Source organism: Syngnathus scovelli, chromosome 5 (assembly GCF_024217435.2).
Source record: "Syngnathus scovelli strain Florida chromosome 5, RoL_Ssco_1.2, whole genome shotgun sequence".
NCBI lineage: Eukaryota > Metazoa > Chordata > Actinopteri > Syngnathiformes > Syngnathidae > Syngnathus > Syngnathus scovelli.
In genome coordinates this window covers 1,141,206-1,168,205 of record NC_090851.1, presented here as the reverse complement: position 1 = coordinate 1,168,205, position 27,000 = coordinate 1,141,206, and the positions used below count along the sequence as shown (strand labels likewise).

The 27,000-nt window shown below is 51.4% G+C and overlaps 4 protein-coding genes across 8 annotated transcripts; all 4 read right to left on the bottom strand.

The window, feature by feature from the left end:
• Positions 1 to 299: 299 nt before the first annotated feature.
• si:ch211-69b7.6 (neuroblast differentiation-associated protein AHNAK) lies at positions 300 to 6,596 on the bottom strand. Its single transcript, XM_049721289.1, has 5 exons — positions 6,487 to 6,596; positions 5,395 to 5,433; positions 5,196 to 5,313; positions 4,911 to 5,080; positions 300 to 4,839 (listed from the first exon to the last, which is right to left on the bottom strand). The coding sequence occupies exons 2-5, from the start codon at positions 5,395 to 5,397 to the stop codon at positions 844 to 846; spliced, it is 4,287 nt and encodes a 1,428-aa protein (XP_049577246.1). The 5' UTR covers positions 5,398 to 5,433; positions 6,487 to 6,596; the 3' UTR covers positions 300 to 843.
• A 1,194-nt stretch (positions 6,597 to 7,790) lies between these two features.
• abcc10 (ATP-binding cassette, sub-family C (CFTR/MRP), member 10) lies at positions 7,791 to 15,348 on the bottom strand. Its single transcript, XM_049721324.2, has 24 exons — positions 15,136 to 15,348; positions 14,293 to 14,497; positions 13,944 to 14,230; positions 13,099 to 13,781; positions 12,685 to 13,023; positions 12,373 to 12,600; positions 12,124 to 12,280; positions 11,880 to 12,025; positions 11,721 to 11,800; positions 11,485 to 11,656; positions 11,315 to 11,413; positions 11,062 to 11,251; positions 10,882 to 10,959; positions 10,618 to 10,806; positions 10,407 to 10,545; positions 10,130 to 10,307; positions 9,662 to 10,005; positions 9,437 to 9,606; positions 9,198 to 9,358; positions 8,864 to 9,117; positions 8,643 to 8,788; positions 8,471 to 8,568; positions 8,298 to 8,410; positions 7,791 to 8,240 (listed from the first exon to the last, which is right to left on the bottom strand). Exons 2-24 carry the CDS (start codon positions 14,466 to 14,468, stop codon positions 8,084 to 8,086), a joined length of 4,584 nt encoding a protein of 1,527 aa, XP_049577281.1. The 5' UTR covers positions 14,469 to 14,497; positions 15,136 to 15,348; the 3' UTR covers positions 7,791 to 8,083.
• Positions 15,349 to 15,676: 328 nt separating this feature from the next.
• sp2 (sp2 transcription factor) lies at positions 15,677 to 20,990 on the bottom strand. Of its 4 annotated transcripts, none has more exons than XM_049721298.1 (8): positions 20,923 to 20,990; positions 19,235 to 19,311; positions 18,353 to 19,117; positions 18,013 to 18,234; positions 17,622 to 17,922; positions 17,346 to 17,529; positions 17,049 to 17,242; positions 15,677 to 16,799 (listed from the first exon to the last, which is right to left on the bottom strand). In XM_049721298.1, the coding sequence occupies exons 1-8, from the start codon at positions 20,927 to 20,929 to the stop codon at positions 16,699 to 16,701; spliced, it is 1,851 nt and encodes a 616-aa protein (XP_049577255.1). In that variant the 5' UTR covers positions 20,930 to 20,990; the 3' UTR covers positions 15,677 to 16,698. The 4 variants fall into 4 exon arrangements, with proteins under 4 accessions (XP_049577255.1, XP_049577256.1, XP_049577257.1 ...); XM_049721299.2 differs by lacking the exon at positions 20,923 to 20,990 and adding an exon at positions 19,715 to 20,916; XM_049721300.2 differs by lacking the exon at positions 20,923 to 20,990 and adding an exon at positions 20,678 to 20,916.
• Positions 20,991 to 21,541: 551 nt separating this feature from the next.
• On the bottom strand, positions 21,542 to 26,387 carry socs7 (suppressor of cytokine signaling 7). Of its 2 annotated transcripts, XM_049721013.2 has the most exons (10): positions 24,589 to 26,386; positions 24,406 to 24,503; positions 24,226 to 24,333; positions 23,552 to 23,686; positions 23,267 to 23,412; positions 23,027 to 23,195; positions 22,828 to 22,956; positions 22,548 to 22,683; positions 22,351 to 22,475; positions 21,542 to 22,278 (listed from the first exon to the last, which is right to left on the bottom strand). In XM_049721013.2, the coding sequence occupies exons 1-9, from the start codon at positions 25,917 to 25,919 to the stop codon at positions 22,373 to 22,375; spliced, it is 2,355 nt and encodes a 784-aa protein (XP_049576970.1). In that variant the 5' UTR covers positions 25,920 to 26,386; the 3' UTR covers positions 21,542 to 22,278; positions 22,351 to 22,372. The 2 variants fall into 2 exon arrangements, with proteins under 2 accessions (XP_049576970.1, XP_049576971.1); XM_049721014.2 differs by lacking the exon at positions 23,552 to 23,686 and having other exon boundaries at positions 24,589 to 26,387.
• Positions 26,388 to 27,000: the final 613 nt, after the last annotated feature.

Here is a 27,000-nt window from a genome sequence, read left to right as displayed (position 1 = left end):
CATGCTGCGAAATATTTTTAGGGGAGGGAGGGGGGGGGCATATCGGAATATTAAAAAAAAAATCAGTTTTAAATAAAAATCAATATAATTGCCAAGGGAGGAGGAGTTATATTACATAATATCATACCTACTGTTTTATTTGCTATTTAGTAACATTACTCTATATTTATTTTTTTATGCAGCTTTTGAACTTATTTAATACTTAACTGGAAAATATTGTAACATTTTTTTTTCTTGGTTACAGACCACCGACAGGCAAAATTTTGTATTTTTTATGGACTAAAAAAAAAAAAAGGCCATTTTGAGTCACGTCCTTTTTATTGGACACAAGCCTGCATATAGTTACATTTTGTTTTCATTTTACCATTATAGCAAATAGGAAGGAAAAGAAACCTGAAACTTCATATTTTCCATTACAGTTTGATGAGCCACATTTACAACACATAACGCAGATAAATATACACGTGTTTTATATACACACACACAAGCATCACAATTATTTAATAAAACAACCCAATGTACATTTTTTTACCGTTCAACGCCATTTAAATACTTCAACTGACTCAGCCGAGTCACACGAGTTATTATTTAAGTACATGACATATATCGTATGCGTGAAGAATGTGAAAACGAAAGACAGAGGACAGGCAAGAACCTCACAATGTCATTCAAAAGAACATTAGCAGAATAAAGTCAGAATGTAAAAACAACACAAGATTTTTGTTCTACATTGGGTAAACATGTAATATTGCACCGTGCAATTAAAATTGACAACAAGCGTGGAGCGGAACTGAGCTTGCATTTCGTTGAGATGCTTTTGTTCTTGATTTTGCGCCAGCCTGACTAAACGAGGTTGGAGAACAGAAAAGTGGATCCTTTCAGCTCGTCTTGATCGGGAACTTCCAAGTTGACGTCGCCGGAGCCAAAATTAAGGCCTCCGAGGCTGCCGTACTTTTGCTTTAGGTTAATCTCGCTTTCTTCCTGTGAGGGGAAAACAGTCACCATGTATCCGTCCGAGGTATCGACAGGTTTTTTCTGAGAATACGACCAGCGGCCGTCATTTAACGTGTGGGCGGCTTTCACGGCGTGACTCGGGTGCAAAATGGAGTCTGCGTTCAGTGTGGCGCCGCTGAATCGGGTAACCCTCTGATCGGTTGTCAGCCCCGTGGAGGTCGAGGGCATCTGGAGGTCCAGGTCAGACCCGGGGACGTGATACTTCCCGGTGAAGTCGTCAATGTTGAGGTCCGTGCGTGTGAAATTCAAATCTGATTGCATCGAGCCCTTGGAGCGAGAATGAATCATGCCTTGGTCCAAGTCGAGCCCGGGCAGCGGCACGCCCGAGCCACCGTGCAACGTCTTCCTGAATTTGAGCGTCGGGTCGTCCACATCCAGATCTGAAGTTCTCAGCTTGCCGTTGGTTCCTGACAGACTCACGTCCGGTCCGTTGACATCGATGTCATCCATGTCTAAATACGGCATCGATGGCTTCAAATTTGGACCTCTCACATCGGGGAGACTGAGGTCTGGACCCTGTAAGCCTCCGTTCAGGTCCGTGTCGTACCCTTTCGGCATCTTTATGTGAGGCTTTTTATATTTTGTTTCTGGGGCGTTCCAGTCCGTCCTCGGGGCTTTGAGGTCCACGTTTGGTAGCTCTGCTTTGGGGGTGTCCCAAGATCCTTTGACTTTTGGCGCTTTGACATTCACGTCGGGTCCTTTGAGCTTCCCATGATATTTTGGTGACTTTACGTTTGGTCCCGACAGCTCCACATCCGGCACTTTCAAATGCGGCTTTCTGTATTTGCCCGTTGGTCTTCTGAAATCCACGTCTGGCGCATCAATGTCAAAGTCTGGACCATCGATGTTTGGTCCGTTCAGGGTTGGCATATTGACCTTGGGAAATTTCACTTTGGGCAATTTCATTTTTGCTTTAGGCGCGTCGATGTCGAGGTCGGGACTTTTGACGTCCAGTCCGCCTTTGAGTTTTGGTGCTTTCAGGTTTAGGTCTGGAGCCTTAACATCCAAGTCTGGAGTATCGAGATCCAACTTTGGGGCATTCAGGTTCAGTTTAGGGCTCTTGAAGTCCATCTTTGGCATAGTTAAGTTTGGCTTCTTGAATTTCCCGCCAACGTTAAGATCCAAGTTTGGTTTGCTACCTTTGAGGTTGACAGTGGGAGCGTTGATGTCCATATCTGGAGCATCGAGATCAACATCCAGGTCTGGACCTTTAACGCTCGGACTCTTCAATTTGGGCATCTTCATCTTGGGAAACTTAAATCTAGCTTTTGGTGATCCAATGTTGATGTCTGGAGTTTTCAGATCAACCTTGGGAGCCTTAAGGTCCAAATCCGGACCATCCAAGCCACCTTTTATCTTTGGGGCTTTCAGATTGACATCTGGACCGTTCAGATCTGGCAAGTCCACATTTGGCCCTTTGAAGTCTAGTTTTGGACTTTTTAAATTGAGTTTTGGCATTTTTATATCTGGTGCGTTTATCCCACCATGGAGATTAGGACCACTGAGGTCCAGGTTGGGAGCAGTAAGGTCCAGGTTAGGTCCGTCTATCTTGGGACCATTGAGATCTAAATCTGGCATGTTCAAGTTTGGCTTTTTGAACTTTCCATCAATATCAATATTTGGCATCCCTAAATCAGCGTTGGGACCTTTGAGTTTGGGTGCGTTGATGCCCATGTCCAGACCATCGAAATCTGCATCAATGTCAGGACCTTTAAGGCTTGGACGCCCGAATTTTGGGAACTTGAATTTGGGCATCTTCATTCTTGCCTTTGGTGAACCCATGTTGATGTCACCTTTCAGATCTATCTTTGGACCTTTAAGATCTGCACTCGGTAGGTCCCAGTCAGGGCCATTTATGTCGCCTTTTAGCTTCGGGGTTTTCAGGTTCAGGTCGGGACCCTGAAAATGAGGAAAATCCATGTTTGGGCTTTTAACACCCAGTGTGGGGGTTTTAAAATCAAGTTTAGGCATATTCAAATCTGGTGCGTTTATCCCACCATGGAGATTAGGACCACTGAGGTCCAGGTTAGGTCCATCTATCTTCGGACCATTGAGATCTAAACCTGGCATGTTCAAGTTTGGCTTTTTGAACTTTCCATCAATATCAACATTTGGCAACCCTAAATCAGCTTTGGGACCTTTGAAATTTAACTTGGGTGCTTTGACGTCCATATCTGGAGCATCGAGATCCACATTCAGGTCTGGACTTTTAAGGCTCGGACGCTTGAGTTTTGGCATCTTTATTTTTGGAAATTTAAATTTGGCTTTCGGTGATCCCATATCTAACTTGGGCGTTTTAAAGTTGGCGTCGGGCAAGTCCAAGTCAGGGCCGTGAATTCCACCTTTTAACTTGGGAGTTTTCACCTTCAGGTCTGGGGCATGAACATCTGGCAGGTCCAAATTTGGGCTTTTGAGGTCCAGTGTGGGGGTCTTAAAACCAAGTTTAGGCATCGTCAAATCTGGTGTATTTAACCCACCTTTGAGATTAGGAGTACCGATGTCCAAGTCAGGAGACTTGAGGCCTAGGTTAGGACCATTGAGATCATAATTAGGCATCCCTAAATCAGCTTTGGGACCTTTGAGTTTGAATTTGGGTGTATCGATGCCCATGTCCCAATCATCTGAGTCACGCTCAATGGTACGACCTTTGAAATTCGGACGGTCAAATAAGGGAAACTTCGCTTTGGGCATATTAGGAAGGTCAACATCTGGTGAGTTCAAATCTAACTTAGGAGCTTTAAGGTTTCCGTCCCAATTGGGGCCATCAATGCCACCATTAAGATCTGGCATGTTCAAGTCCAGATTGGGGGTCTTGACACCGAGTTTGGGCATTTTAAGATCAGGTGCACTGACGTCACCTCGGAGATTGGGACCATTGAAATCCACGTTAGGAGATCTGAGGTCCAAATTAGGGCCATTGAGATCGTAATCAGGCATCTTAAAGTTTGGACTTTGGAATTTTCCATCAACACCCGGCATCCCTAAAGAAGCGCTTCGACCATCGACTTTAAATTTGGGTACATTGGGCATGTCCATACCGCCTATGTCCCCATCAAATTCTGGAACCTCAACAGTTGGTAAACCATAATTTGGCATGGTGAATTTAGGAGCCTTGTACTTTCCAGACGGGACCTTGGAGCGAACTGCTGGGATGGTCACACCGCCTCCCTGAAACTGAGCATTCGGGACTCTCACATCACCGCTGGTCCTGGCTCCTTTGATGTCAAAGCCACCTGAACGGCCGTCCACGTCGAAAGCGGACCCCTGAAGACCGCTGCGGCCATTCAGATCGAACTGGGGTGCGTTTAATCGAGAAGACTGTCCGGCCAGATGGATTGTGGGCGATCCGTCATAACTGTCCACGTCAAACTCTGCATCATCGTCGTAGCTCAGGAACCTCCCGTCAGTGCCTTGGAGGGCCATTCCAGCGTCATCTGGATACATTTCAGAGTAGACTCCACCGTGTGAATTCAAAGACGGAGCGCGAGCGTTCAGCATCTGCGGCACCTGAACCCGTCTGCCCGCTTTCACCTGGCCTACGCCCAGAGGCGGGAGGTTCAGGTTGGCCTCGTGCTCAAACGCTCCCGACCCGTCGGCGGCGTAATTGCTCTCGGAGCCGGCGCTGTAACGCCTGTTGAGCGTGTTGGGACTCAGGCGTCCAAAGTCCACCCCCAGACGAGGTAAGTCCGAGTCTTGCTTGGTTCTGAGTTTGGAGGAGCGAGGGAGGGTCACATAGTCTTTCAGGTTCTCGCCATTAGACATGTCCTTGTGCATGAAGCGCTTGATTTTGGTGTCGTAGAGCTTGTTGTAAGCATTGTGCAGCATCTGAGGACAAACGGACAAAAGCGGAAACATTAGGGGATGTCAAGCAGGCTCGGCGAGGTGACCTCCTTTACCGTTTCAGGACTGACAGCCCCCTGGTTGAGGTTCCCCATGCTCCTGCTCATGTTGTTCTTGGTGAGCACTTGAATTCTGTCATCGTACGGTTCCATCATCTTCAGGACACCCATCACCTCATCTTTGGTCAGTCGGTCGAACTTGATGGTCGCCCCGACCACTTCATCCCCTGAGGAACATAAATTGACATTTGGTGGACACGGCAGAAGGTTTTTTGTGGGTCTGCTCATTCTCGACATGCAAACACAGGATGGAGGGTCTGAATTTTCAAAAGCCTTGCCCACCTTCCCTCAGCTCCTGATTAGCTCCATCGACGTCGTCGATGTTGGCGATGACCAAGGCTCCCCGCTCGGATCGCTCCAGCGTCAGGGCTTCCGAGAGCCTGCGCTTGAAGTGATACGCCTGCGGGGTGGGCGAGAGGGCCAGAAATCTTCAAACATGACAATTCAAAGGGAACCGTTTGACTTTGGGAACGTTTTCTACCATTGATGGTCGTGGAATTTGTCACCGTGAAGAATGAACCTGCAGAAGACAGAAAAATGTGAAACTCCAACCGACACAATACGGCGTTGCGTTCGAGCGAGTCATCCATGTGGGAACATCGGCCGGCGGCAGGAATGCTCGGCGGAATGTCAGCGAGGTAAACGAGTTTATCCGGCGCGTCATCGTCTTTTGGGGCGTTTCTCGTCTTCGCTTAAGCTTGGTGGCACAATCGAGAGTTTTTTTTCAATTTGATTGGTGGTCATTAAGTAGAGTATGTGCACTATGTGCACAATGTGCCGCACGGAGATTACAGAACACGCCTTGCGGTTGCAAAAGGATGACAAACACTCCTGCGGCTTCCAAGTGTCAAAAGTTAGAGTCGTTTTTTTTTGGGAGATGACATTCGGTGCAAAGGTGTACCTAATCAAGTGGCCGCCGAGTCTCGATACAAAAGTATCGGGACACAGTGTATTTCATCGGATTGACAATTACGTTGGCACAGGAATATTGCGATATCAAAACTTGAGTCTAGTTGAGACGATGTGGACAAAAGTATCGGGACACCTGCAGGCAATGAAAACGGGGGAAGTCTTAAAATTAAGATGGGCTGCAACTACCGATTATTTTCACAGTGAATGAATCAGATTTAAAAATAAAAAAAAACATTCCATCCTTTTCATAATTTCTAAACTACATGGATGAGTTTGAATTCACCCCAAATTTCTCATGTTCATTTAATGTTATTTATTGAGGTTTGGTGCAAAAGTAAAAAAAAATGGATCATCTTTTGTTGTTTTTCAAACTTCATAGTCTTCACAAGCGATCAATACTGCACTATAAAAATTATAAAAAATAAAAACATGCGTGACCATTTTTGCAATACATCATTCAAGTGTCAAAAAACAATTCGGAGCAGGATGGCAAGTTTTCTTTCCACTTTTCAAGAACAAAATTTCTCATTTTACGACAACACACACACACACACACACACACACACACAAGCGGCAATCATTCACAGCTGAGCACAAAGTACAACCCGGACAGCGTACTATGATATATTTTCAAGTACACAACAACAAACTCCAAACTTACCTGAGGCACCATCTGCATGCGTGTGTGTGTGCGTGTGTGTGTCAGCGGGAATGCAAGGCAGCAACAGAGAACAGGTGGACCTCTTGAGCACCTGAAAGTAGACAAACAGGTTACACACGCGACGGACGGGCCACGCCCCTCACATACACACGCTGGCGAGGCACAAACACACAATCAAGTGTACATATGAAACACACACACACACGCCCTTTAGTTGAGATGACAGATGTGTGCGTATGACTGTGATTCTTTCCAGTGTTTGTGCATTGTGCGTCTGACTACATGTGACTGTTATTTTGTCTTTGTGTGCCAGTGTGTGTATTTTAGTGTAGTGCATGTGATTGTGTATTTGACTACTTGTGTGTGTGCGTGTGCAAGTGATTGTGTTTGACTACTTGTGTGTGTTTGTGTGTGTCCATCTATCTCCAGTGAGTTTGTATGGTGTGCGTGTCGATTGTTCATGAAACTGACACACCTTGGCGGGTGTTAATTGCGGGCGTCGACGGTGAGTCAACGTGATTGTGTGTCTGCAGAACGCACACGAGTGCTTACGTAACACGTTGTGTGAAGCTTTACATGGGCAAGAAGACTTCAAGCTGTGCACATGGCACCTAACACGTTTGACCTTAAGCTTTCGTTTTATGGCGACTTGTCAACCTCGGTTGCCGCGTGACGACCAAAAACAAAATGGTGGATGGACTTCCTGTCGCAAGCAAAATGCAAGATGGCTACTGAAGCTGAATTACCAAGAACAAATACTTTTGAACATAATTGCAGCACAAGACTTCCAGAAGTCATCTCAAGAACTTTCATGTGTGTACAAGAACAAGTTAGTCTTTCAAAATTTTCAAAAGACACCAAAATAAATGGCGCAGAAAATCAACTGTGTGTGCAAACCAGGGCGTGGCAACAAAACATCCTATTTCACTTCTAAGAAAATTCTGCAGCTCTGCTTACCTCTGATTGTTTCACACAGAAGTGCTTAGAAGTGACTCTGGATATTCAGCCAGCTGAGCTTCCAGGTCATGGGCGGAGACACTGTTGTGGGGGCGGAGTTAGGAAAATCAAGGCAGTGGACTGTACTGTCAAGAGGATTCAGTCATTGCTTGTGTTTCTTCAACTATTTCCTTTACCAGAAACAAGGTGGTTCGCCACTCCTTGGTTGGCGAGCGTGACTCAAAGTTTTGGCGTCCCCATGGTGACGCCAAGCAACAACAACACGGTACATGTGCGCCGGCGAGAACGATGAGAAATGGCCATGTAATGAAAAGACGTGTTTCGGGAAGCCACTTTTACACAAAACATCAGGTATGACACGTTTGTGTTTATTTCTTTACAGCCGTTTCCTCATTCCTCGTCTCCACCAGTTTTGGCCATTGTGAATCCTGTGCCAAAATGTTTTTCTTTATAAATTTCTAACATACAAAATGACAAATCATATTGGAACGACCTCTTTGTATCAATAAAAAAAAAAAAAAAAAGGCTCATAACAAAAAATATTGAGGTCATGGCAGAGTCAAGGCTCCACTTCAACTCTAGTGCCGCATTTTACAAACGTGAACGTCCGGCGGCGTAAATCCGCAAAGAAAAAAAAAGGTCAAAGTGTCGATCCCGATGTGGCGCTTCCCTGCCTGCCGAGGAGCCGCTGGAAAAGCGAATCGTCCTTCTGGCACAGCGCCGCCGGCGTGTCGAAGTCCACCACCTTCCCGGCGTGCATCACCAGCACACGCTCGCAGTCCATGATCGTGTTGAGCCTGGTGCATGTGGACATGTGAACGCCAACACGCCTACACGCACGCACACACACTGACCTATGCGCGATGGTGAGGACCGTTTGGTGCCGGAACCTGTCGGCGATGGTCTTCTGCAGCAGTTGGTCCGTCTTGTGATCCACGCTGGCCGTGGCCTCGTCCACACATAGAACCTACGCAGAGGCTTCCGTCATCATCCGCGCCGAGCGTCAAGCGGAGGATTGCGATCTGACCTTGGCCTGAGTGAGCAGCGCGCGGGACAGACACAGCAGCTGGCGCTGACCCACAGAGAAAGTCCGGCCTCGGTCCAGAAGCTCAGCATCCAGACCACCTGGCGCGCACAGAGAAGCACCTCGTCAATCAAAAGTAAATGATCACCTGATGCGACCGAATCTCGTCCCTCACCCATGGCATTGACCACGGAGCCGAGGTGACACTGTTCCAGGACCTCCAGAAGCTGCTGGTCCTGGTGCTGGCCACAGGGGTCCAGATTCTCTCGGACAGTGCCGCTGAACAGGAAAGGATCCTGAGGAATGATGGCTAGCCTGGATCTGCCGAGAACACAGAGTATTTAGAGACGGCAGTTGGAAAAGCTAAGCAACTTTTAAAAGCCCGTGAGAGGTCACCTGAGCTGATGGAGCCCCACGCTGGCGACGTCCAGCCCGTCCAGGAGGATCTCGCCGCGACTCAGCTCCACCATGCGGAAGAGCGCGGCGAACAAAGACGACTTGCCCGAGCCCGTGCGGCCCACGATGCCCACTTTCTCACCGGCTCGTACCACCAAGCTCACGTCGTCCAAGGCCTCGGGAAGACCTTCCCTGTACACCAGGACCACCTGGCGGAACTCCACGCTCCCGCACTGGGGCCACGACGGCGGCAGCTGGGAACACAAACCGGACCTGCCGCTGAGTCGCTTGCGGTTTCTTCGGGTGGCCGTTGTTAGTTTTCCCGCCTGCCTACTTCCGGGTTCTGCTGCTGAGGTTCCGCCGGGAGCTGGTTGGAATATTCGTGGGCTCTCTCCACGCTGACCAGCTGCATCTCGGTTTGCGTGAAGGCGAAGATCAGGCCCGACAGCAGCGAGGTGATGGACAGCGCGTACGACAGCGACAAACCCACCAAGCCTGAAACGCACGCTAAGATGTCATAGCAGCTTGTGAACGTTACCGGACCACAGGTAGCAGATAAGCCCCGCCCCTTACCCGGGTCCACCACCCGCAGGTGGTGCTGTACGACAGCCGCGACGGCGAGGCCGGTCACCACGGCGACGCCCATGAGCTGCAGGCGGATGTCCAGCCACTGCGAGGCGGCGTTGCTCAGGAACAAGCAGCGCTGGTTCTTGTCCAGCCGACGCACGCTCTCCTCCTCGAACCTGACGAAAACAACGCTGATCATTCCGTGCGTCCGCTACGCCGGTTTGTTCTTACCTGGCGCAGCTGCCGCTGGCCCGAATGGTGGCGAGGCCGGCGAGCGTCTCCGAGAAGTGCGAGTAGACGGGCGAGAGCGTGACACTGCACAGACGCTTGAGCTCGCGCGAGGTGTGCCGGTAGTAGGACTGCGTGCGCAGGTAGAGCAGACCCAAAGGCGGCAGCGCCAGCAGCAGCCAAGGCAGCGCCAAAGTCATCACGGCCAGCGTGCCCAGCAGAGCGAAGACGTTGGCCAGCAGGATGTTGAGCACGAAGGGCAGGCTGTCGTCCACGGCGTACACGTCCGATGAGAAGCGGTTGAGGACGCGCCCCAGCGGCGTGGTGTCGAAGAAGCTCACCGTGGCCTGCCGACACAAGCCCCGCTCATCTTTAGCGTGACCGCAAAAAGTGACTCAATGGCGCCATCTACAGGGAACTGTTGCTTCACAGCCTCTACACACGCATCAGGGGAGGCAAACTCGTGCTCACCTTGACGACGCGATCCAGGAGTCGGTCGTGGATGGAGGCGGCGGCGCAGAGAGCGCCGTAAGCGAAGAGGAAAGCTCGCAGGGCGGTGAAGATGCTGTTGGCGCCCGCTATGGCGCCGTACACCGCCAGGTAGAAGCGCACTTCGCTGCCAGGCTCCGGCGCCGGCGACAAAGGAGACCTAAGTTAAGCATCATTTTTCATCATCTTTTATAGTCACGTATAAAAGAAGTTATTTTGGAAAAAAAAAGTTGAGATGTTTGATAAGGTGTGTGCTCACATGAAACTCCCGCCAGAGAAGAGCAGCAAGCGAGGCGAGGCAGGGGAGCCGCAGCAGGAACGGTTGGCGCTAGCGGACGCGTTGCTCTTCAGCGCCGAGATCCAGTGAGACAGCCACCAGTCCGACACGTTCTTAGAAGCTACGGACAACACTAGCGTCACGCTGACAACGCCGAGCGGCTCGGAAGGTGAGCGTCAAAGTGGATGCCAACCTTGCATGGCGAGGAGCGACATCAAAATGGAGGCGGCCAGGACTCCACCCACCGCCGCCCAGTAGGCGTGGTACACTTTCCACGACAGACCTCCCGCCTGCTTCTTCTCCGAGTCCGAACGGTCGCCCTCGTCGTCGTCCAGACGAAGCTCTCGGAGGGAAGTCTCCTCCTCCACCTCCACCTCAGCTTCTGCTCGCATAGATCGTAGCAGCGTCGCAATAAAAGTAGAAGAAAGCATCCAAGAAAGCTGAGAACTTCACGCACCTTTTTCTTTGTCGTCGTGCTCCTCGTCGAGTTGCGTCGGTTCAGCTTCCAGCAGAGGAAGAATTTCCGCTGGCGAACCTGAAGACAACAGCAAGACGCCATTCATCGGAGATGTTTCCCCACTAGAGGGCGCCATGCGTTCTCCCTTCATATTTTTCAGCCAATCACAAAGCAGCTGACCCGTTTTGACGACGGTGCCGTTGTCCATGAGGACGACCACGTCGGCGGCGTCCACCAGCTCCACGCGGTGCGTGCAAAGGATTCTGGTCTTTCCCGCCAGCTGCTCCAGGATACACTTGCGCATGAGGTGGCGAGCCACCTCGGCGTCCACCGCCGCCAGCGGGTCGTCCAGCAGATACACGTCTTTGTCCTACGTGCATGAAAATCACGTGTGCTGTAGGATGAAAAGGTGCGAACGCCGAACGCGCCTCACCATATAAACGGCCCTGGCGAGGGCCAATCGGGCCTTCTGGCCTCCGCTCAGCGTGACGCCATTCTCGCCCACTTCGGTGAGGTCGCCGTTTGGTAGAATCTGGGAGAAACCGCCGCAGCGCATTCAAAATAAACCCAAGGTTAAGTTTGCGAGCGGCGTGGTCAACGTACGGCGAGGTCGTCGGCCAGAGCGCAGGCCTCCACCACGGCCCGGTAGAAGGAGGCGTCGTAGCTTTTGCCAAACAGGATGTTGTCGCGGACGGAGGCGTGCTGGATCCACGGCTCCTGCGCCGCCAAGCCCAGGCCGCGCTCGCGATCCGCCACGTACACCACGCCGCTGTGCCTACCAAGGAGGCGCACACGTGCGTCAGGTCCAGAAAAAAAATTGAAAGAAAAATGAGCCTTACCTGTTGAGTTCTCCGGTGATGGCGGCCAGCAATGAGCTCTTTCCGCAACCCACTTTTCCGACCACCACCGTCAGCGACCCCTGGAAAACAACACGCGCGTGTCGTCATGGTAACACCATGGTTAGGAAGCCACGACTGGCCAAGGTTGTGTCTCGGCACCTTTCTTATGCTGAGATTGAGGCCGTGCAGTAGCAGCAGAGGTCCAGTGGGGGCGCCACTGTCCAATTCGGCATCCCCCTGGGGCCCCTGCCAGCTGAACGTGCCCTGATTCAACAGCACCGTCGTCTCCTTGTCTTCAGGCCACACTGCAGATGAAACATTTGAGAAAAAAAAAAAGTTACATTCAGATTTTTACATCGCAAGGTGACAAGCCGATGCGTCAGCGGCGAGAGGCGGAGCCTACCCAGGGCGTAGTAAGCCTGCAGATTGCGGTTGGTGAGTCCAAAGAAGCGCTGGATGCGCTCCAGCGACACCTTGGCCTCCAGGATGCCGTTCAGTACCCACGGGAAGGCATTGAGAGGAACGATCAGCATTCCCACCAGCGCCAATGTGGTGAACACCTGCAGGGGAGAGGAAACGCCTGTCAATGGCGTGGAACAAGCAGACCAAGTCAAAGGCAGCCGTGAAGCATCTTAGCTGCTACTGCGCTTGCCTTGGCGGCGGTGAGCTGGTGGCCCAGGAGCACGTAGGTGAGGAAGGTCAGGATGGAGATGACCACGGGCAGCGCGGCCCACGTGTACACGCACATGGCGTCCAGGTACTTGACGGCCTTGAGGTGCGACAGCTCGCCGCCACGACATGTCCCCACTTTACGGGCAAAGTAGGACTCCCAGCCGTAGAACTTGATGACGCGGATCCCCAACAGGAGCTCCGTCATCAGCTGGGACCACGTTGACAAAAGTATTGAGACGGCTGTCAATTACTGAACTGCGATTCCGGCAGATTGTTCGGATCGAGGGCTCACCTTGACGCGGGCGTCCTTATATCGCAGCATGTGCTGGTTGTTGCTGACGATGCGAGATGCCAGAAACTTGTTGAAGGGGACCAGCAGCAAAGCCACGCCCAGCCCGCCCAGGAAGGCCACGCCCACCTGCAGGTAAAGCAGGTAGAGAGCGATGCCCAGTTGGAAGGGGAGGCTCCACAGCTCGTGGAAGCTGTTGAAGAAGTTGACCACGCGCTCCGTGTCGGCGCTCATCAGGTTGACCACCTCCCCCAAGGACAGACGGGCCAAACCGGCGCCGCCCACCCGCAGCGCCTTGACGTAAATGGCCGACACCAGGGCGGCGCGGGCCGAGAGAGCCACCTAAAGAAAAGACAACAAAAAGGATGGCAAAATGAGAAACACAGTGTGGTTGTGTGTGGCAAACAAAAGTCCCACCTTGGACACTTGGAAGGCGAAGATGTTCTGGAGGACGGCGCAGAGGAGGGAGCTGGCGAAGAGGGCGGCGCAGCACCAGGCGCCGTTACTGACTGGGGCATCCTGGTCCTCCATGAAGCCCACCAAGAGGCTGAGCAGGATTGGCCCGCAGAACCGCAGCATGTTGACCGCCAGCTTCAGCAACCCCAGGACGTAATAGCGCCCTCCAAAGGCCACGTGCAGGACGCGCAACAGACTCACGTCGCCGACCAGCTCGGGCAACTCCTCCCCGAAGTCGCGGACCGGCCGAGGCCAGGGGTCAGGCGCCGGCCCCCAGCGGCACGTGGCCCAGCTCCGGTGAAAGCGCCGCCGGATGACAGCGGTGCGCAGGCTGCGGGGGAGGTGGTAGACGCGGGCCGCCCGGTCCAACTCTCCCCGCTGGCCCCGCCGCAAAAGTGGCGTTAGCCACAGGTAGAAAAGGCGGGAGAAGCAGCCGCTGCCGTCTTCCGCCACCATCTCGCCTGTGTCCTCCTCAGGAAGCAGCGGCGCCGCATCTTCGTCTTGGCCAAGCGACATGGGTCCTTGTGTGCATGGCGGCCGGCACGCTACCCCCGCGAAGTACAGCAACACGGGAAGCGTCCTCGCGGCGGCCAGAACCAAGCGTGCCAAAAGGAGGGTTCCGCTCGAGGTCACAGGGAGGGTTCCTACATATTTCCAAACGCCTACTGTCAACAACCTATTTTCACTTTGCAGTTAAACCAATTCAAAATAAAAGTGTAATTAATTTTTTTAAATTTATCTATAATAAACAATTTGACAAAATATCCTCCCATATTTAAATAAATAAATAATGTGAAATTCCATACTTTGGAGGTAGATGAGGAAGGTGATGACGAGGTGTGGGACGCACAGAAGCACGGACAGGCTGAGCAGCAGAGGGCCCCGCGTCCACCGCGGGAGGGCGGCCACCGCGCCCATGTGGACCAGCCAGGCCAGGGCGCCAAATCCGCCGGCGAGGGCGTCCGGGTACATGTCAGGCCGCCGGGCTGCCACCGCCAGCGCCGCGTCGGCAGCGAACAGCGCCGACGCCAACGCTGACGCCACTAAGCGCAGCAAACTGCCACAAGGTGGCGCTGCCCACATGAGATGGCACCTAATAACATTCACAGTCAATTCACAATTGTGGTTCTGAAATGAGAGAATCCCAATGTTTACCTGGCCACGCCCATGTAGAAGGCAGCGAGAGCGGCCATGACGGTGTGGGGCAGGACGCCGAGGACCAGCTGGTTGAAACAGACCCCCACGTGTCCATCCTGCCACAACGGGAACGGCTGCTGCTGGTCCGTGTGGCAAAACTCCACCAGCAGCGCCGTGGGCCCGTAGACCCCCATGCCGGCCTCTAATTGACCCACATCTCTATCTAAGAAGAAAAACACTTCCGTTAGTTAAGTTGGTTTGAGGGTGATTACATCTAAATAAGACGATCAGTGTCGAGATGACAAAAGGTTCTCACTTCAAGGCAAAACATTTCTTTGTGGTGTTCTTTGCAGGGTTGTAATAGTTCTGGAATTTTCATCATATTTTAGAGTTCATTTTGAATCTAGTAGTCACTTTTAATTTGTTTTTAGGTAGGTAAGGTAAAGGCTGTGAGTTTAGAAATGAATAAACATCATATTTTGGTGTGCAACTGCCATTTTAATTTAATATTAATGATTGGTAGATCGTGAAATATGTTTATTTATTTTCCTACTCATCTGGCAGGTGCATTTAATGGATATGTCTCTTAATGATTAATTATCACAAATTCTATTTGCATTGAAGATGGAAACTGATGTCGTATTATAGTTTGGACGGACGTTTTAAAGCAAGCGAATATTTTTGTGGTATTTTACGAAAGGAATGTCAGCACTTACCTTAAGAGATAAATAGAAGTTCGACGAATGACGAAAAGGTGCCAAACCGGTTGGACCCCGAAAGTAAACACGCGCAAACACAAATTTAACAATATTTGATAAACGAGAACATAAGCCATTTCAATAGTAAATGTGTATTACTCACCTCAGCGCTTTAACCCCACGTCAGACAAACACACTATGACGGCAAATTGAAATAAAAGTAAAATAACAGTATTATCTGTCGCTTATTGATGACGTTATATGCCGGGTGACATATATTTTATTTCTTACAAATTTTTAATCATTACACCCAAAGCTAAAAAACAACGGCAGTCCAAACAAATCTTGAAATTAAAAATCAAATTCGAAATTAAATTAATCGTCATTGTCGTTTTTTCGACGTAAATCTGTCGCTTCCTGGTGACGTCAAAAGCAGTCACCCAATCACGCGTCGCCCTCAACGAGGACTCGACCGTTTTTTTAATATTATATATAATATAATAATATATATATATATATAATATTATATAATACTATATATTCATATTTATTTATACACGGTATAAAATAAACTGCTGGTTTCCTGGCTTGACCTCAAACAACATTAAATTGTTAGAAATTAGACTATTATTAAATGTAAATTCTGAGACTGGACAAAACAGCGCACAAGAGGTTAGCAAGGAACATAAATTAAAAGGACAAAGTTTATTTTAAATAGCTGTCTAAGGCATCTTTAATTATAGAAAATGGTCTCTAGAGGTCTTTTACAAAGCATTAATGAAGCAAATATACAATGTCACACATCATATTTCAATACACTGTATGTACAACGTCCTCCTCCTTCACTACATCATTGAGGGAGTGGACAAACATAAATAATACCAGCAGACTCTGCCCCTCTCCTTTCACGCACTTTGTGCGTCTCCTTTCGTGCCAAGTTCAACCTTTGGGGTCGGCGGTGTCTCTCAAGCTGCTTTGCGTAAAAGGGGAACAAGTGCTCAGACGCTGCTTGATGTGGATTTAACGCTTTCACACGCACACCAGTGATTGCATCCTGTGGTGATTGTCGCGTCACTGTGGTCCAACCGGTTGATAGCTTATGAGGTTAAAAACATATTTAAAATGTGCATGATAATACTGGTGTCAACTATGGTGCAAAATCCTTGAACAAAGAGATTCAGCAAAATTGGCATTGAGCCCCAATCCCACTGAGGGGCGAACAATTGTGAGTGAAGGCAGCATCTGCGTCTTTCAAGGTCGCAAATGTTTGCTAAACGAATGTTCGAAAAGAATCGCAACTGGGCGGGAAAAATACACATGCGTCAACTTAAAAGTAGGCGGCAAATGTCAATGTAAAAATAACCATTAAAAACTTAACCCTGGCAGCTTTAAGCACACGGAGAAGGAGGAGGGGGACTGCGGCGGTAAACAAAATGGTGGCTGCTTTGAGATAAGGACACAAAATGGAGGCCGCTCTGACTGGAGTCCTGCCGTTGCACGTAGCCTGGTGTGTGTCAACTTTGTCCGTTTCCAAAAGGGCTCATAAATAAGTTGGAAGGAGTCTCTTCGGCCTGCTTTTTCTTTGTACATGACGTTCCGCAAGAGTCGCACGATGGGGCTTTTTCCATTTTTTCTTTTTTTTTTTTTTTTGAAGCAGTGGCTTCGGGGTCCCAGTATGGGACAAGCGACGAACTCCAGTTTTTCAATGTGGAGTCTTGTTGTTTTCTCACAGGTTCTTGGTGTTTATGTGTGTCTTGTAATGCTTGGTCAGGTGGTCGCTCCTCATGAAACGCTTCTGACACTGGTTGCACTCAAAGCGTTTGTCTCCTACACACACAGACACACAAAAAGTTAGATTAATCATTGCAACAAAATACAACTGACATCCAAAGATGATGTCAACTAACAAGTGACAGGCAGAACAATGCCAGGCTCTTCCACTAGGTGGCAGAAGGTGCAACAAACCTGCGAGTCCTCCAGTTGCCACTAGTGGCCCAGAAGAATAAGTTCTGGCTCAACTACCAGCCTCTCACACCGAGCTCGACATTTGAGACGTGTGGCGTGCGAGCAGCGTACCCGTGTGCGTCCTGGCGTGACGCTGCAGCTCGTCGCTGCGCGTGAAACGCTTGCCGCAGAAAACCCAGTTGCAGACGAAGGGCCGCTCGCCCGTGTGCAAGCGGACGTGCGCTCGGAGCAGCGACGTCTTGCGGAAGGTCTTCTCGCAGCCGGGAAAGTGACAGATGTGCTTCCGCTTGGCCACGTCGCCCGGCCTGCGGGCGGGCGGGCGGGGGACAGCGTTAGTGACCTTCCCGTGCCCACATTGTAAGAGGACGAGGAGGAGCAAGTTCATCTGCAGCTTGTATTGCGTGATACCTTTTCTCAGCGTCTTTACAGTTGGGGCACGTGCAGGCCATGCGTCGCTTCTTCTCACCGGCGTGTCCGGGAAGTTCCAGCGTGAGCGTCTGGTCGACGTGGATGGCGGGCTGGCCGTGAGCCGTCACCCCCGCTAGCTGGAGGCCGCCGCCCTGCATGGTCTGCACGGTCAAGTGCTGCTGGCCTGAAAGAAGAAAAAAAAACAAAAAACATCATTTTAAATCATTTTGCCCGCCCCACTCACTGGGCGACATTTCAAGGTCATCCCTCCCTCACCTCCTGCATTGGTGATGGTGACAGGAACTCCCTGCACTTGGACGCCATTGATGCTGATGGTCTGCACCGCCTGCGCCGTCGACGACAGCGGAGACGTGTTCAGCGCCATCATTCCGCCCGCCGGTGCGATTTTGGCCAGTGTGCGCTCTTTTCTGCCGCCCGTCGAAGTCTTCTTGACAACGGCGGGGTTGGGGGGCGGCGAGGCGGGGGTGGCGACAGGAGTTGTAGGTGTCGTCGCCGTGGAGATGGCATCCTGGATTTGCACTGACCGCCACTCGCCGGCTCCCGTCTTAAAAAAGAGCTGACAAAAGAAGACATTTTGCGTATTGTTCAGCACTGGAAAGGAATGAGGAGAAGTTGGCAGCTCGCGAGACGGGTCGGCTTTACACACCTGTGTTGGCGCCGTGTCCGGTGACGCCACCTGCAGGCCGGAGGGCGCGGGCGATTGGCGCTGCGGGACGGGCGGCAGCGAGGCGGAGGCGGCCTGCACCACTTTCAGGGCCTGCTGGGGGATCTGGACCACAGGAGGGTCCTGCTTAGGGGGCACCAGTTGCACCTGCTGTACCATGGCCGGCTGGCCGGGACTCTGCACGATCAGCAGGTTGTTCCCCGCCTGCAGACACAAAATCAAACTTGATTACTCAAGGTCAGCCATCTGTGAATGATGTGGCTGGAAATGTCGACATTCTTTTTTTTTCCCGGGTCGCCGCTTTGTATACATTGTTCCCAACCTGAATGATGTTGTCCGCAGTTTCTATCACGATGGTCTCCATCTGCTCCGGGGGCGGAGAAGGAACCTGCGGCAGCGGAGGAAGCGAAGGCTGCGGCGGCGCCGGGGCTTGAGCATCCAGCACCACTTTCTTCTTCCTGCCTCGTCGCGGCTTTCCCACGACGGCGGGTGCCGTCGCCGTCTCGGTTACGATCTGAGCGCCGCCCACCTCCCCCGTCGCCACATTGAGCGGCAACTGCACCAAGTTGGCGACGGCGCTCGACTTCCTCGTTTTGGGCGAAGGTTTGATGGCGAGCGTCTTTTGCGGTAGGATGGGGGCGGCCACGGGGGCGACGGCCGCCTGGGCCGGCACGGACATGGGGGTGGTGATGAAGGCCTGGTTGGTGCCCGGTATGAGCTGGATCTGTCCGCCCTGCTGCATCACCTGGATGGTCTGGGTGCCCTGGATCTGCGGCATGACCTGGTATTGGATGTTGGCGGGGGACTGGGGGCCGGGGCGGCCCGGGCTCTGCTGGATGGTGAGCACGATGGGGCTGCCGGGCGCGCCGGTGCCCAGGCCGGCCGGGAGCTGGATCACATTGCCCTTAGCTTGGAGGAAGCCCAGGTTCTTGGGAGGCGCCGGTGCGATGGGAGCCGGTTTGATTGGAAGTAGACGACGAGGCTGCGGCGGGGCCGGCGGCGAGGCGGCAGGGGCTTGGGCGGCGGGCGGGCCGATCTTACTGCAGGTGGCAGCCAGCAGGGCCAAAGGAGACGGCTGGCTCTCTCCCTGTACACACAGACAAGACGATTCGAATTTTAGAAGAAGCTGAATTTTTTGCCATACAACCCTTTAAAATTGTGCAAAAAAAATACATCTAGCACATCTCCTCCTGTGTTGCCTCACCTGTGTGGTGATGGTCGAGGGCTGGAGATATTCACTGGGACTGACAGCGACAACGGTGGCCATGTTGTCCTTTAAATCTGCAACACAAACAAAAATTGGATCAAATGAGCAATAGCGTGTCATGGCCGATATTCTGTCAATTTAGCAGCTTCATGGCTACATTTGTAATCCAGGAAGATGTGTTTTAATCACTTTCAATCATGTGGAAGGGGTCAAGTTATAAATCAATGTTTTTTTGCTATTTTTATTGCATTTTTTTTTTCTCAGTCAGGGAGGTCAGGAATGTCAAATGGAGGTTCACCGCAACGTATTGGGGAGTACAAGCACACACGCACATCACCTGACTAAGCAGGACGTTGTTGCTTAGCAACATCAAAACATTCAGGAGACCGGTAGGTTTAAGCCATAGAAGGAACGATGTAGATGTGCATGAATAACGAAAAAAAAAATGCAACAGAAGGAGCAAGAGGAAAGACTCACGCAATAGCAGACTGCAAAATCGATGGCGTTATTTCTGAGGGATGCATGAACTTGTGAAAGCGTCACAACACCTGCTTGTTTTTACTGTTATTATAAACGTGTAAAGGCACAAGGGTCAAAGGTTAGGATCATTAAGTCCCTTGTAACCGTAGAGGGAGATCAATGCATAGAAAACATGCAACTCACATGGTTGCAACGAAACTATTTCTCAGTTTCCAAATCAATTTTATTGATGTCCCTACCATTATGCAACAAGTGTAATTTAGTGGGCCACCATTATTTGCTCAGTCAATGGGCTTGATCAACAAAGCTGCAGCAAAATATAATTTTCCCCCATGCAAGTTGAAGAAATCAGAATACATTTGCATTGGACTCCCCTGCAATTAGTCTTCTTTATATCCTAGCCTAAAATTTGAAATCATCACTAAATTCTGAAGACGACTTCAAACATGGCTGTTTCTGCATTGCAATAAAAAACAAAAGCAGCAAAACAATAATTGCCAAATAAAAAGGGTGCATAACAAGTGTCTTGACCTTTATTTATCGAATTATATAGAAGATAACCAAATAATAAATACCTTACGAGAGAAATGCCACACAGAATAAGAACATTAACAAATGTATACTTGCATTTGCGAGGGGAAAAAAAAAAGCACATTACTCTGTAGTAGTGACAAGTACTTCAATTTGTCATTTGATCACTAGCCGGCTTGCTCGCCTTGGTTTGTTTGTGCTAATGACGTTAGCACAGAAGCTACACACACAAAAAATAGAAGCAGCAGTGGCTAACAACTAGCGGCTAATGTAATCTGATTTATTTTGTGTGCGTTTTAGCAACGGCGGGAAAAAAACAAGCCGCAATACACAAACAATTTGGGTTCCACGCACGTGAAATTGTGCTTTATTAAAGGGAGTAGGGGGCCATTTATGGGTTAAGCATCTTAGCTTAGCATCTTAGCTTACTCGGGCTAGCTCGGTGACGCTAGCATCCGCGTAGTTAGCGAGTTAAACTCTTCGGTAGCAATACAGAAAAGCGAAAGCCAATTCAGGAAGTGTGACGGCTTCGGGCTTGACGCGAGCCCCCGCAGGGCGGATTTAATTTCCATCCTTTGGCCGCGGAATAGTGGCGCGTAGTCGCGTGCCACGCAAATTTCATGTTTTACCAAGTAGAAGGTAATATAAACGCCAATGTTTGAATTCCTACCCACCGCTCATGACGACATTCGCTGTCCGTTCAGCCTCGAAACGCAGCGAGCGCCGTGAGGAATCCGCCCGCTCGCCTCTGCACCAATCCACGCACAGAGGAGACTTGATTGGCGGCAAAATTGACCAATCGCATTGAGACATAGCCGTGATTGCGATTCAATATAGCCAATTGGAGAGGGATTTATGCGGACGTCAAACGATGGATGACTGCTAAGCCAATGGCTTGTGGAGAAAATGGCTTGAAGGGGCGTTTCTTCGCGCGACCTTCCAGCCTATTAGAGGAGGGTTGAAGTTTGAGTGACGTGGCAAACGTCCAATGTGAGATTTGAAGGGTGGGGCGGTACGAACAAGAATGACAAAGCTCTTGGCCAATCAGTTTACACACTCCAAATTTCCAGAATTACACACAAACAAACACACACAACCACTTAATTTTTCTTTTCTTTTTTTACAGGATTATAGTAGTATTATATTATATAAGTGTATTATAGTTACATAGGAAGTAACTTTAATATGTAAGACTCAACACGCCAAATCATGAACTTTTTTGTTCAAGCATGATAGTTAAAAAAGTTTGTTTTTAGTGGAGAAACAAACAAAATAAAGAGAAAGCAGACATCACAAGTTTGCATTTTTTCTTTTATGTTGACTTAAAAAAGAGCCGCCATGTTGTGAGAAACACAATGAGCAAACCACATTTCAACACATGAAGACGACTCAGGGCAGACACACGTGCACGCATAAGCGCGCACACACAAATTGTCTTGCAGCAAGGGATGATGGGAAAAGTCAACTTTACAAAATCAAACAATGACATCATATACTGGAACCTCCAGTCAAACAATGCAAGCATCCTCTGCTTCTGATCCCGTTGTTTAAAACGATCAGCGAAACGAGTTTCGAGGGCAAATTTTTCAAACTCCGGCGAATGGCAAAATTCGCCCTAAAATGGCCGCGTCAATGCAAAATGAGTGACATCCTGCTCAATACGCTTTTTTTTTCCACTGCTGAGTGACTTTCTGAGGTCTCCTTGCATTGAGACAACAAATACAGCATGTGTGTGCATGTCTGCCCTGAGAGCATCCTGAAGCCACCATCATCACATTGGACAGAAAGAGAGAAAGAGAAGGCTGGAGAGAAAAGGGAGGACCGGTCCAAACAGAAACAATCAAAGCAAAAAGCACTTTAGCGTCCATCTGCCCTTTGCTCTCCAAACGGAGCTTCGAGGAAGGAAGGACAACGGCAAACTTCTCCTGAACACTGGATCGGCGGCAGTCCGCGCAGGAACAACAAGAACCGAGAAGCTGCAGCGGGAGCAGGTCCTCCTTCTGGCCGACACTCAGGCCTCCACGTGGCGCCTTGAATTCAAACCAGCGTCATCATCATCATCAGAATCGCAACATAATAAACAAACGCGTGCTTTGACGTACGTTCATGTTGTCGTTATTTGTGCTATGTGTGCACCTCCAGCGCCGCCCGGATGCTTTTGATCGACAGGTACATCTCCTCCTCGGGGTCGTAGTAATAAAACTTACTTAAGTAGGACACCAGCGACCTGCGTGCACAAAAAAAAAAAAGTTTTTCAAAGCGCAACCGGTAGCGCTACTTCGATTGTGGTAATCGGAACCTGGGTAGTGGAAGTTGTTGGATGTGATCGATGCGCACGGTTTGCCGGATGCAGAATCTGCAAAGGTGCTGCAGGGACTTGACGTTGCTGAAGCGGGACACGGGATACAGAAGTTGCACTGGCGTTGGAGGAAGGCCTGTATCGCAAAAAACAAAACAAAATAAAAACATTAGCAACACCCATTAGCATTAGGCTAGCAGGATGAAAGACTGAAAAGCTGATTTAAAAACACAGTGTCTTTGTTTTATTTATTTGGTGGGCCACACAGCATCGAACGTACCTGGTACTCGGGATCGCAGGAAGTAGAGGAACTTTCCATTCTTGGAGTGCATGATGGCGCGCTCGATGAACTCCACCACCGAGTGGCAGCGGTCCTCAAACTTGGGGTGACACCATAAGCTGAATGTGCCTAAAAACACAAATAAATGCAATAAAATAAAAATAAAATACGTTCTGGCTCAGCGTTAGCCGTGTCTCACCACGGTAGTGTTCCATGCGCGTGTGGTGCGTGACGCCCTGCGAGCGGAAACTGAGGCTGAGGATGTATCTCGGGTCGGAACTGTCTCGGACCAGGAACGATCCGTCGGGTTTTCCCTTCAGCTTCATCTCCGCGTCCTCCCAGTTCATCGGACCCCAGTACCAGCCGCACTGCGGACCCACGCAAACTCAACATCAAGCATTTTTTACAGCGTGGCAGGGACGACGTGAGGACGGCTTACCTTCTCCAGCTCTCGGAGGCTGGCGGTGAAGTTGCTGGCTTCGGACCTGCGGAGGGCGCAGAGGACGGACGGCGGCGCCTGCCTGGAGGCGGGCGGCGTGTCGGCCTGCGCTGGGTTGACGTGAGGAAGCGCTCGCAGGAAAGCGTCTGAAACGATACGACGCACCGAAGGCTTGAGCGTCCAGACATCCGTCCCACCCTGTCATTGTCCACTCCCGTCCTGTTCCATTTGGTCCCGCTCTGTCTTTTTGTTTCATATCTACGTATTGTCATCCTTGCATCTTACCGTTGAGGCTGAGGCTGTGCTGCATGGTGGCGTGCGAGGGAGGAGCGGGAGGGGGGAGTGGCAGGGGGAGGGACTGCAAGGACGCACCCATCACGCTCAACAGGAAGCCGCCCGACTGGGGACCCGAGATGCCGTCTGATGCAGACGCCAAGGGAAGGAGCAAAGGTGGGGAAGAAGGAAGTATGTGAAGGGAAGGAAATGCACCAGGAAGTAGGCAGACAAGGAAGGAAGGAAGATAAGGAAGGAAGGAAGGTGGGAAGTCCGGACAGAAGGAAGTGAGGAAAAAGGGGGACGTGTTGATTCGAAAATACAAAAATACATGCCGCCTCTGAGTTTGGATGCAAAGTACAGACAAAGAAGAAGCCAAAGACGAGACACATTGAGGACACAAAGACAGACGTAAAGGAGGTCGTGGCCAAAAAAGAAACTGAGAAAGGACGTAGACAGGAAGTTGAGGCCAGACAAGTAGGTTAAGGGAGACAAGAAAATGGACAGCAAGTACATGCAGACAGAAAGTAGAGACAGACAGGAAGTGGAGGAGCAGGCTGTGTCTAAATCCACAGGCCAGGTCCTCCAAAGGCCGCGTTTTCCGCAATTAATCCACACGTGGTGTCCGAATTTCCAATTATCCACGTGCCAGGAAGTAGTGATATTGACAGAAAGTCAAGAAGTACCTAAAAGGCTGAGACTTCGCCGTGGTGGAGGCGGCGGCGTGGGCGGGTGAGTGGTGTTGGTGGTCCCTCGCCGGGAGATGTCCACATCCACCAGAGACACCGTCTCCCCTGCGTTCAGAGTAGACCAACAGCGGCAGTGTCAACTTGTGTGACCGTGTGCGCCCGACGAGGTGATCTTACCGGTGAAGGCCGAGAGGGAGGCGGGACAGAAGGCACCGTGGGCCCGGTTCAGCCCGCCGCTGCTGCCGCTGCTCCCGGCCGCTGCCTCGGGATCCACGCTGAGCAACCACAACAAGTGCACACGATTAGCTTAGCATCACCATAACAAATCCTCGTCAAGGTCCTTTCACAGGCTTTACTCACCTGTCCGAGTCTAGCGCAGGTCCAGAGGCGCTCATGTGCGCGTCTGCCAGGGTCCCGATGGGGTTCCTGCAGTCCTGGTCCAGCAGGTGCGAGGAGCCGCTACAGCTCTTGGTGCGGAATAATCTGCTCAGGCGGACCCTCAGAGAGCCCTTCTTGGACCTGGCGGCCAAGGCGGCCACCCTCAGCGTCTTGGTCGCCCCGCAGGGGGTCCGTGGGGCACTAGCGGACCTCTCCGGTCTCCTGCGGGGGGTGGAGGCCGGTGGGGAGTTCTGCGAAACCGGGTTGGCAGCTCGGGTGGTCTCATCGCTGACCTCCTCCATTGTCACTTCCGCCCGGAAAGAAGGCATTTTGCCGTCCAGTTCTGGTTTCGTGCCGACTAAAAAGTGCCGGTGCCGTTCCTTGTCGTCCGGACTCCGGTCCTGCAAGCCCAGCCCGGCCACCTCGTCGCTGCCGAGCCCTTCCAGAACAAGCAGAGCGTCGCTGGTGACGGCCGGGTCGTCGGCATTCTCCTCACCCGGCGCGTGCGCCCCCTGACAGGCGCAATGAGGGAGTTCCCCCGCTTTGAGGAGCATCTTTGGTACCGCGCCCACCCCCAGCTCCCCGAACCTCCGGGCCAACTCCAACACGGCTCCTTCCCGGTCCCGGCCGGCGCAGGTCCATCCAGGGTCGATGACGGCCAGCGGGGTGGAACCCCCCGACGGCGAGGACGGCGAAGGCCACTCGGGCGGGTTGGACAGCAGTCGGTGTCCGTGGCACACTTCTGCAGATCCTTGCGGCTCCGTGGACCGAGGGACCGGAGGACACGTCCCCCAGATTCTGTCTAGTTGATCCTGCTGTTGCTGGACCTCTTCCGGGGTCCGAGTGTTGTTACCGAGGGACAGTTCAGAGCAACCGGCCCCCGAGCCCGGACTCTGTAGGTCTAAGCCCAGAGGAGTCCTCTGCTGGTTCAGTTCTAAGATTCCGTCCCTGTTCCGCACAAAGTCCGAGAAGACCAGCAGCTGAGGACGCAGACCAGAGCCGAACTCGCATCCCGGAGCCTGCGCGGGGCTCCGAGGCCGAGGAGGCGCACACGGTGGTCCTCTGCCGTCGCCGCGGCCGCCGTCAGGTGCAGCCGGGCCGCAAGAGGCCGGGGCTTTGTTCCGCTCGAGGCCCGCGTCTCGGCTAAGCTCCAAGGCTGCTTTGTGAGCCAGCGCTTCCCGGCCCAGCCCCGCCACCACGACCCCCCCCGGCGGCGCGGGGCCGCTCTCTGCATCCGGGCGGTCTTCCTCAGCGGCGGAGACCAGGCGCATGAGCACGAAGTCGGGCGACATTTCCTGCGCGTCGCTCGTCATTTTGCTCTGGATGGCGCGCGCACGATCGGCAGGCAACGCGCGCGTCACATCTCGGCGAAAGCAGCACAAGTCGAAGAGCCAGCAGCCAAAGCGGGGCCGAAGCTCCCGTCGAGGCGCAGCGAGACAAAAGGCCGATAGGAGACGAGGAGGACGACGTCAGCCGCTGCGTTCATCCTCTGCGGCGGTGCGCGCTTGGCCCGCGGCGGCGTGCAGGCGGAGGCCGGCCGCAGAGTCCCCGCTCAGTGAAACACGGCGTAGGCAAGGCAGGCAGGCAGGCAGGCAGGCAGGCGTCGCGAGCGCCAGCACCTTGCTCTCCATCCAGGCCCCACCCGCGCGCTCAGCATCACTCGTGACGACACGACGATGATGAGCGCACCAAATCATCTTGACTTGATTTACTTACTGAAATCATCTGAACGACGTTTTTGTGCCTGCCCCACACACGCTTATTCATTTACAAAGTCTTAAAAAATAAAAAATGTGCGAAACCTTTCCTCAAAAAAATAAAAAATAAAAAACGTGCATTATAAAACACGTTATATTTGCTCATCTGTGGAGTCATGAAATACTGTTCACCACAAAAAGGGAGTTTTTGGTCTTCATATAGTGAGCGAGTGAGTGCAACTGAGCTTTTATACAACAGGTGGCAGCAAAACAACAAAAAGACGCTCGATGTGAACTACTTCCGGTATTCAATCCGATTTGCGGCAACTTTGCCAACAGGGGGCGCTGTTGGGTCTGCCTTGACGGCAAAAATGAAACGTAAAAATCTCATTTCTCACAGGTTGTCATCGTCACAAACGTGTTCATGTATGACGAACACGTGATATTAAACGCTAAAATCAGTGACACAGTGTATCGAGTGTGTTTGTGTGCATTGGCATGTGTGTGTGTGTGTGTGTGCATGAATGAGGAGAGCCGTTGCCATGGTTACCACAACAAGGGTTTTTGGCCTGCATCACACCTCACAGACGCTACATGGGTACACTTCAGAACAATGTGCATGTGTGGTGCTCTTCAGTGTGTGTGTGTGTGTGTGTGTGTGTGCGTGTGAGTGTGTGTGTGTGTGCATGAGCACAGT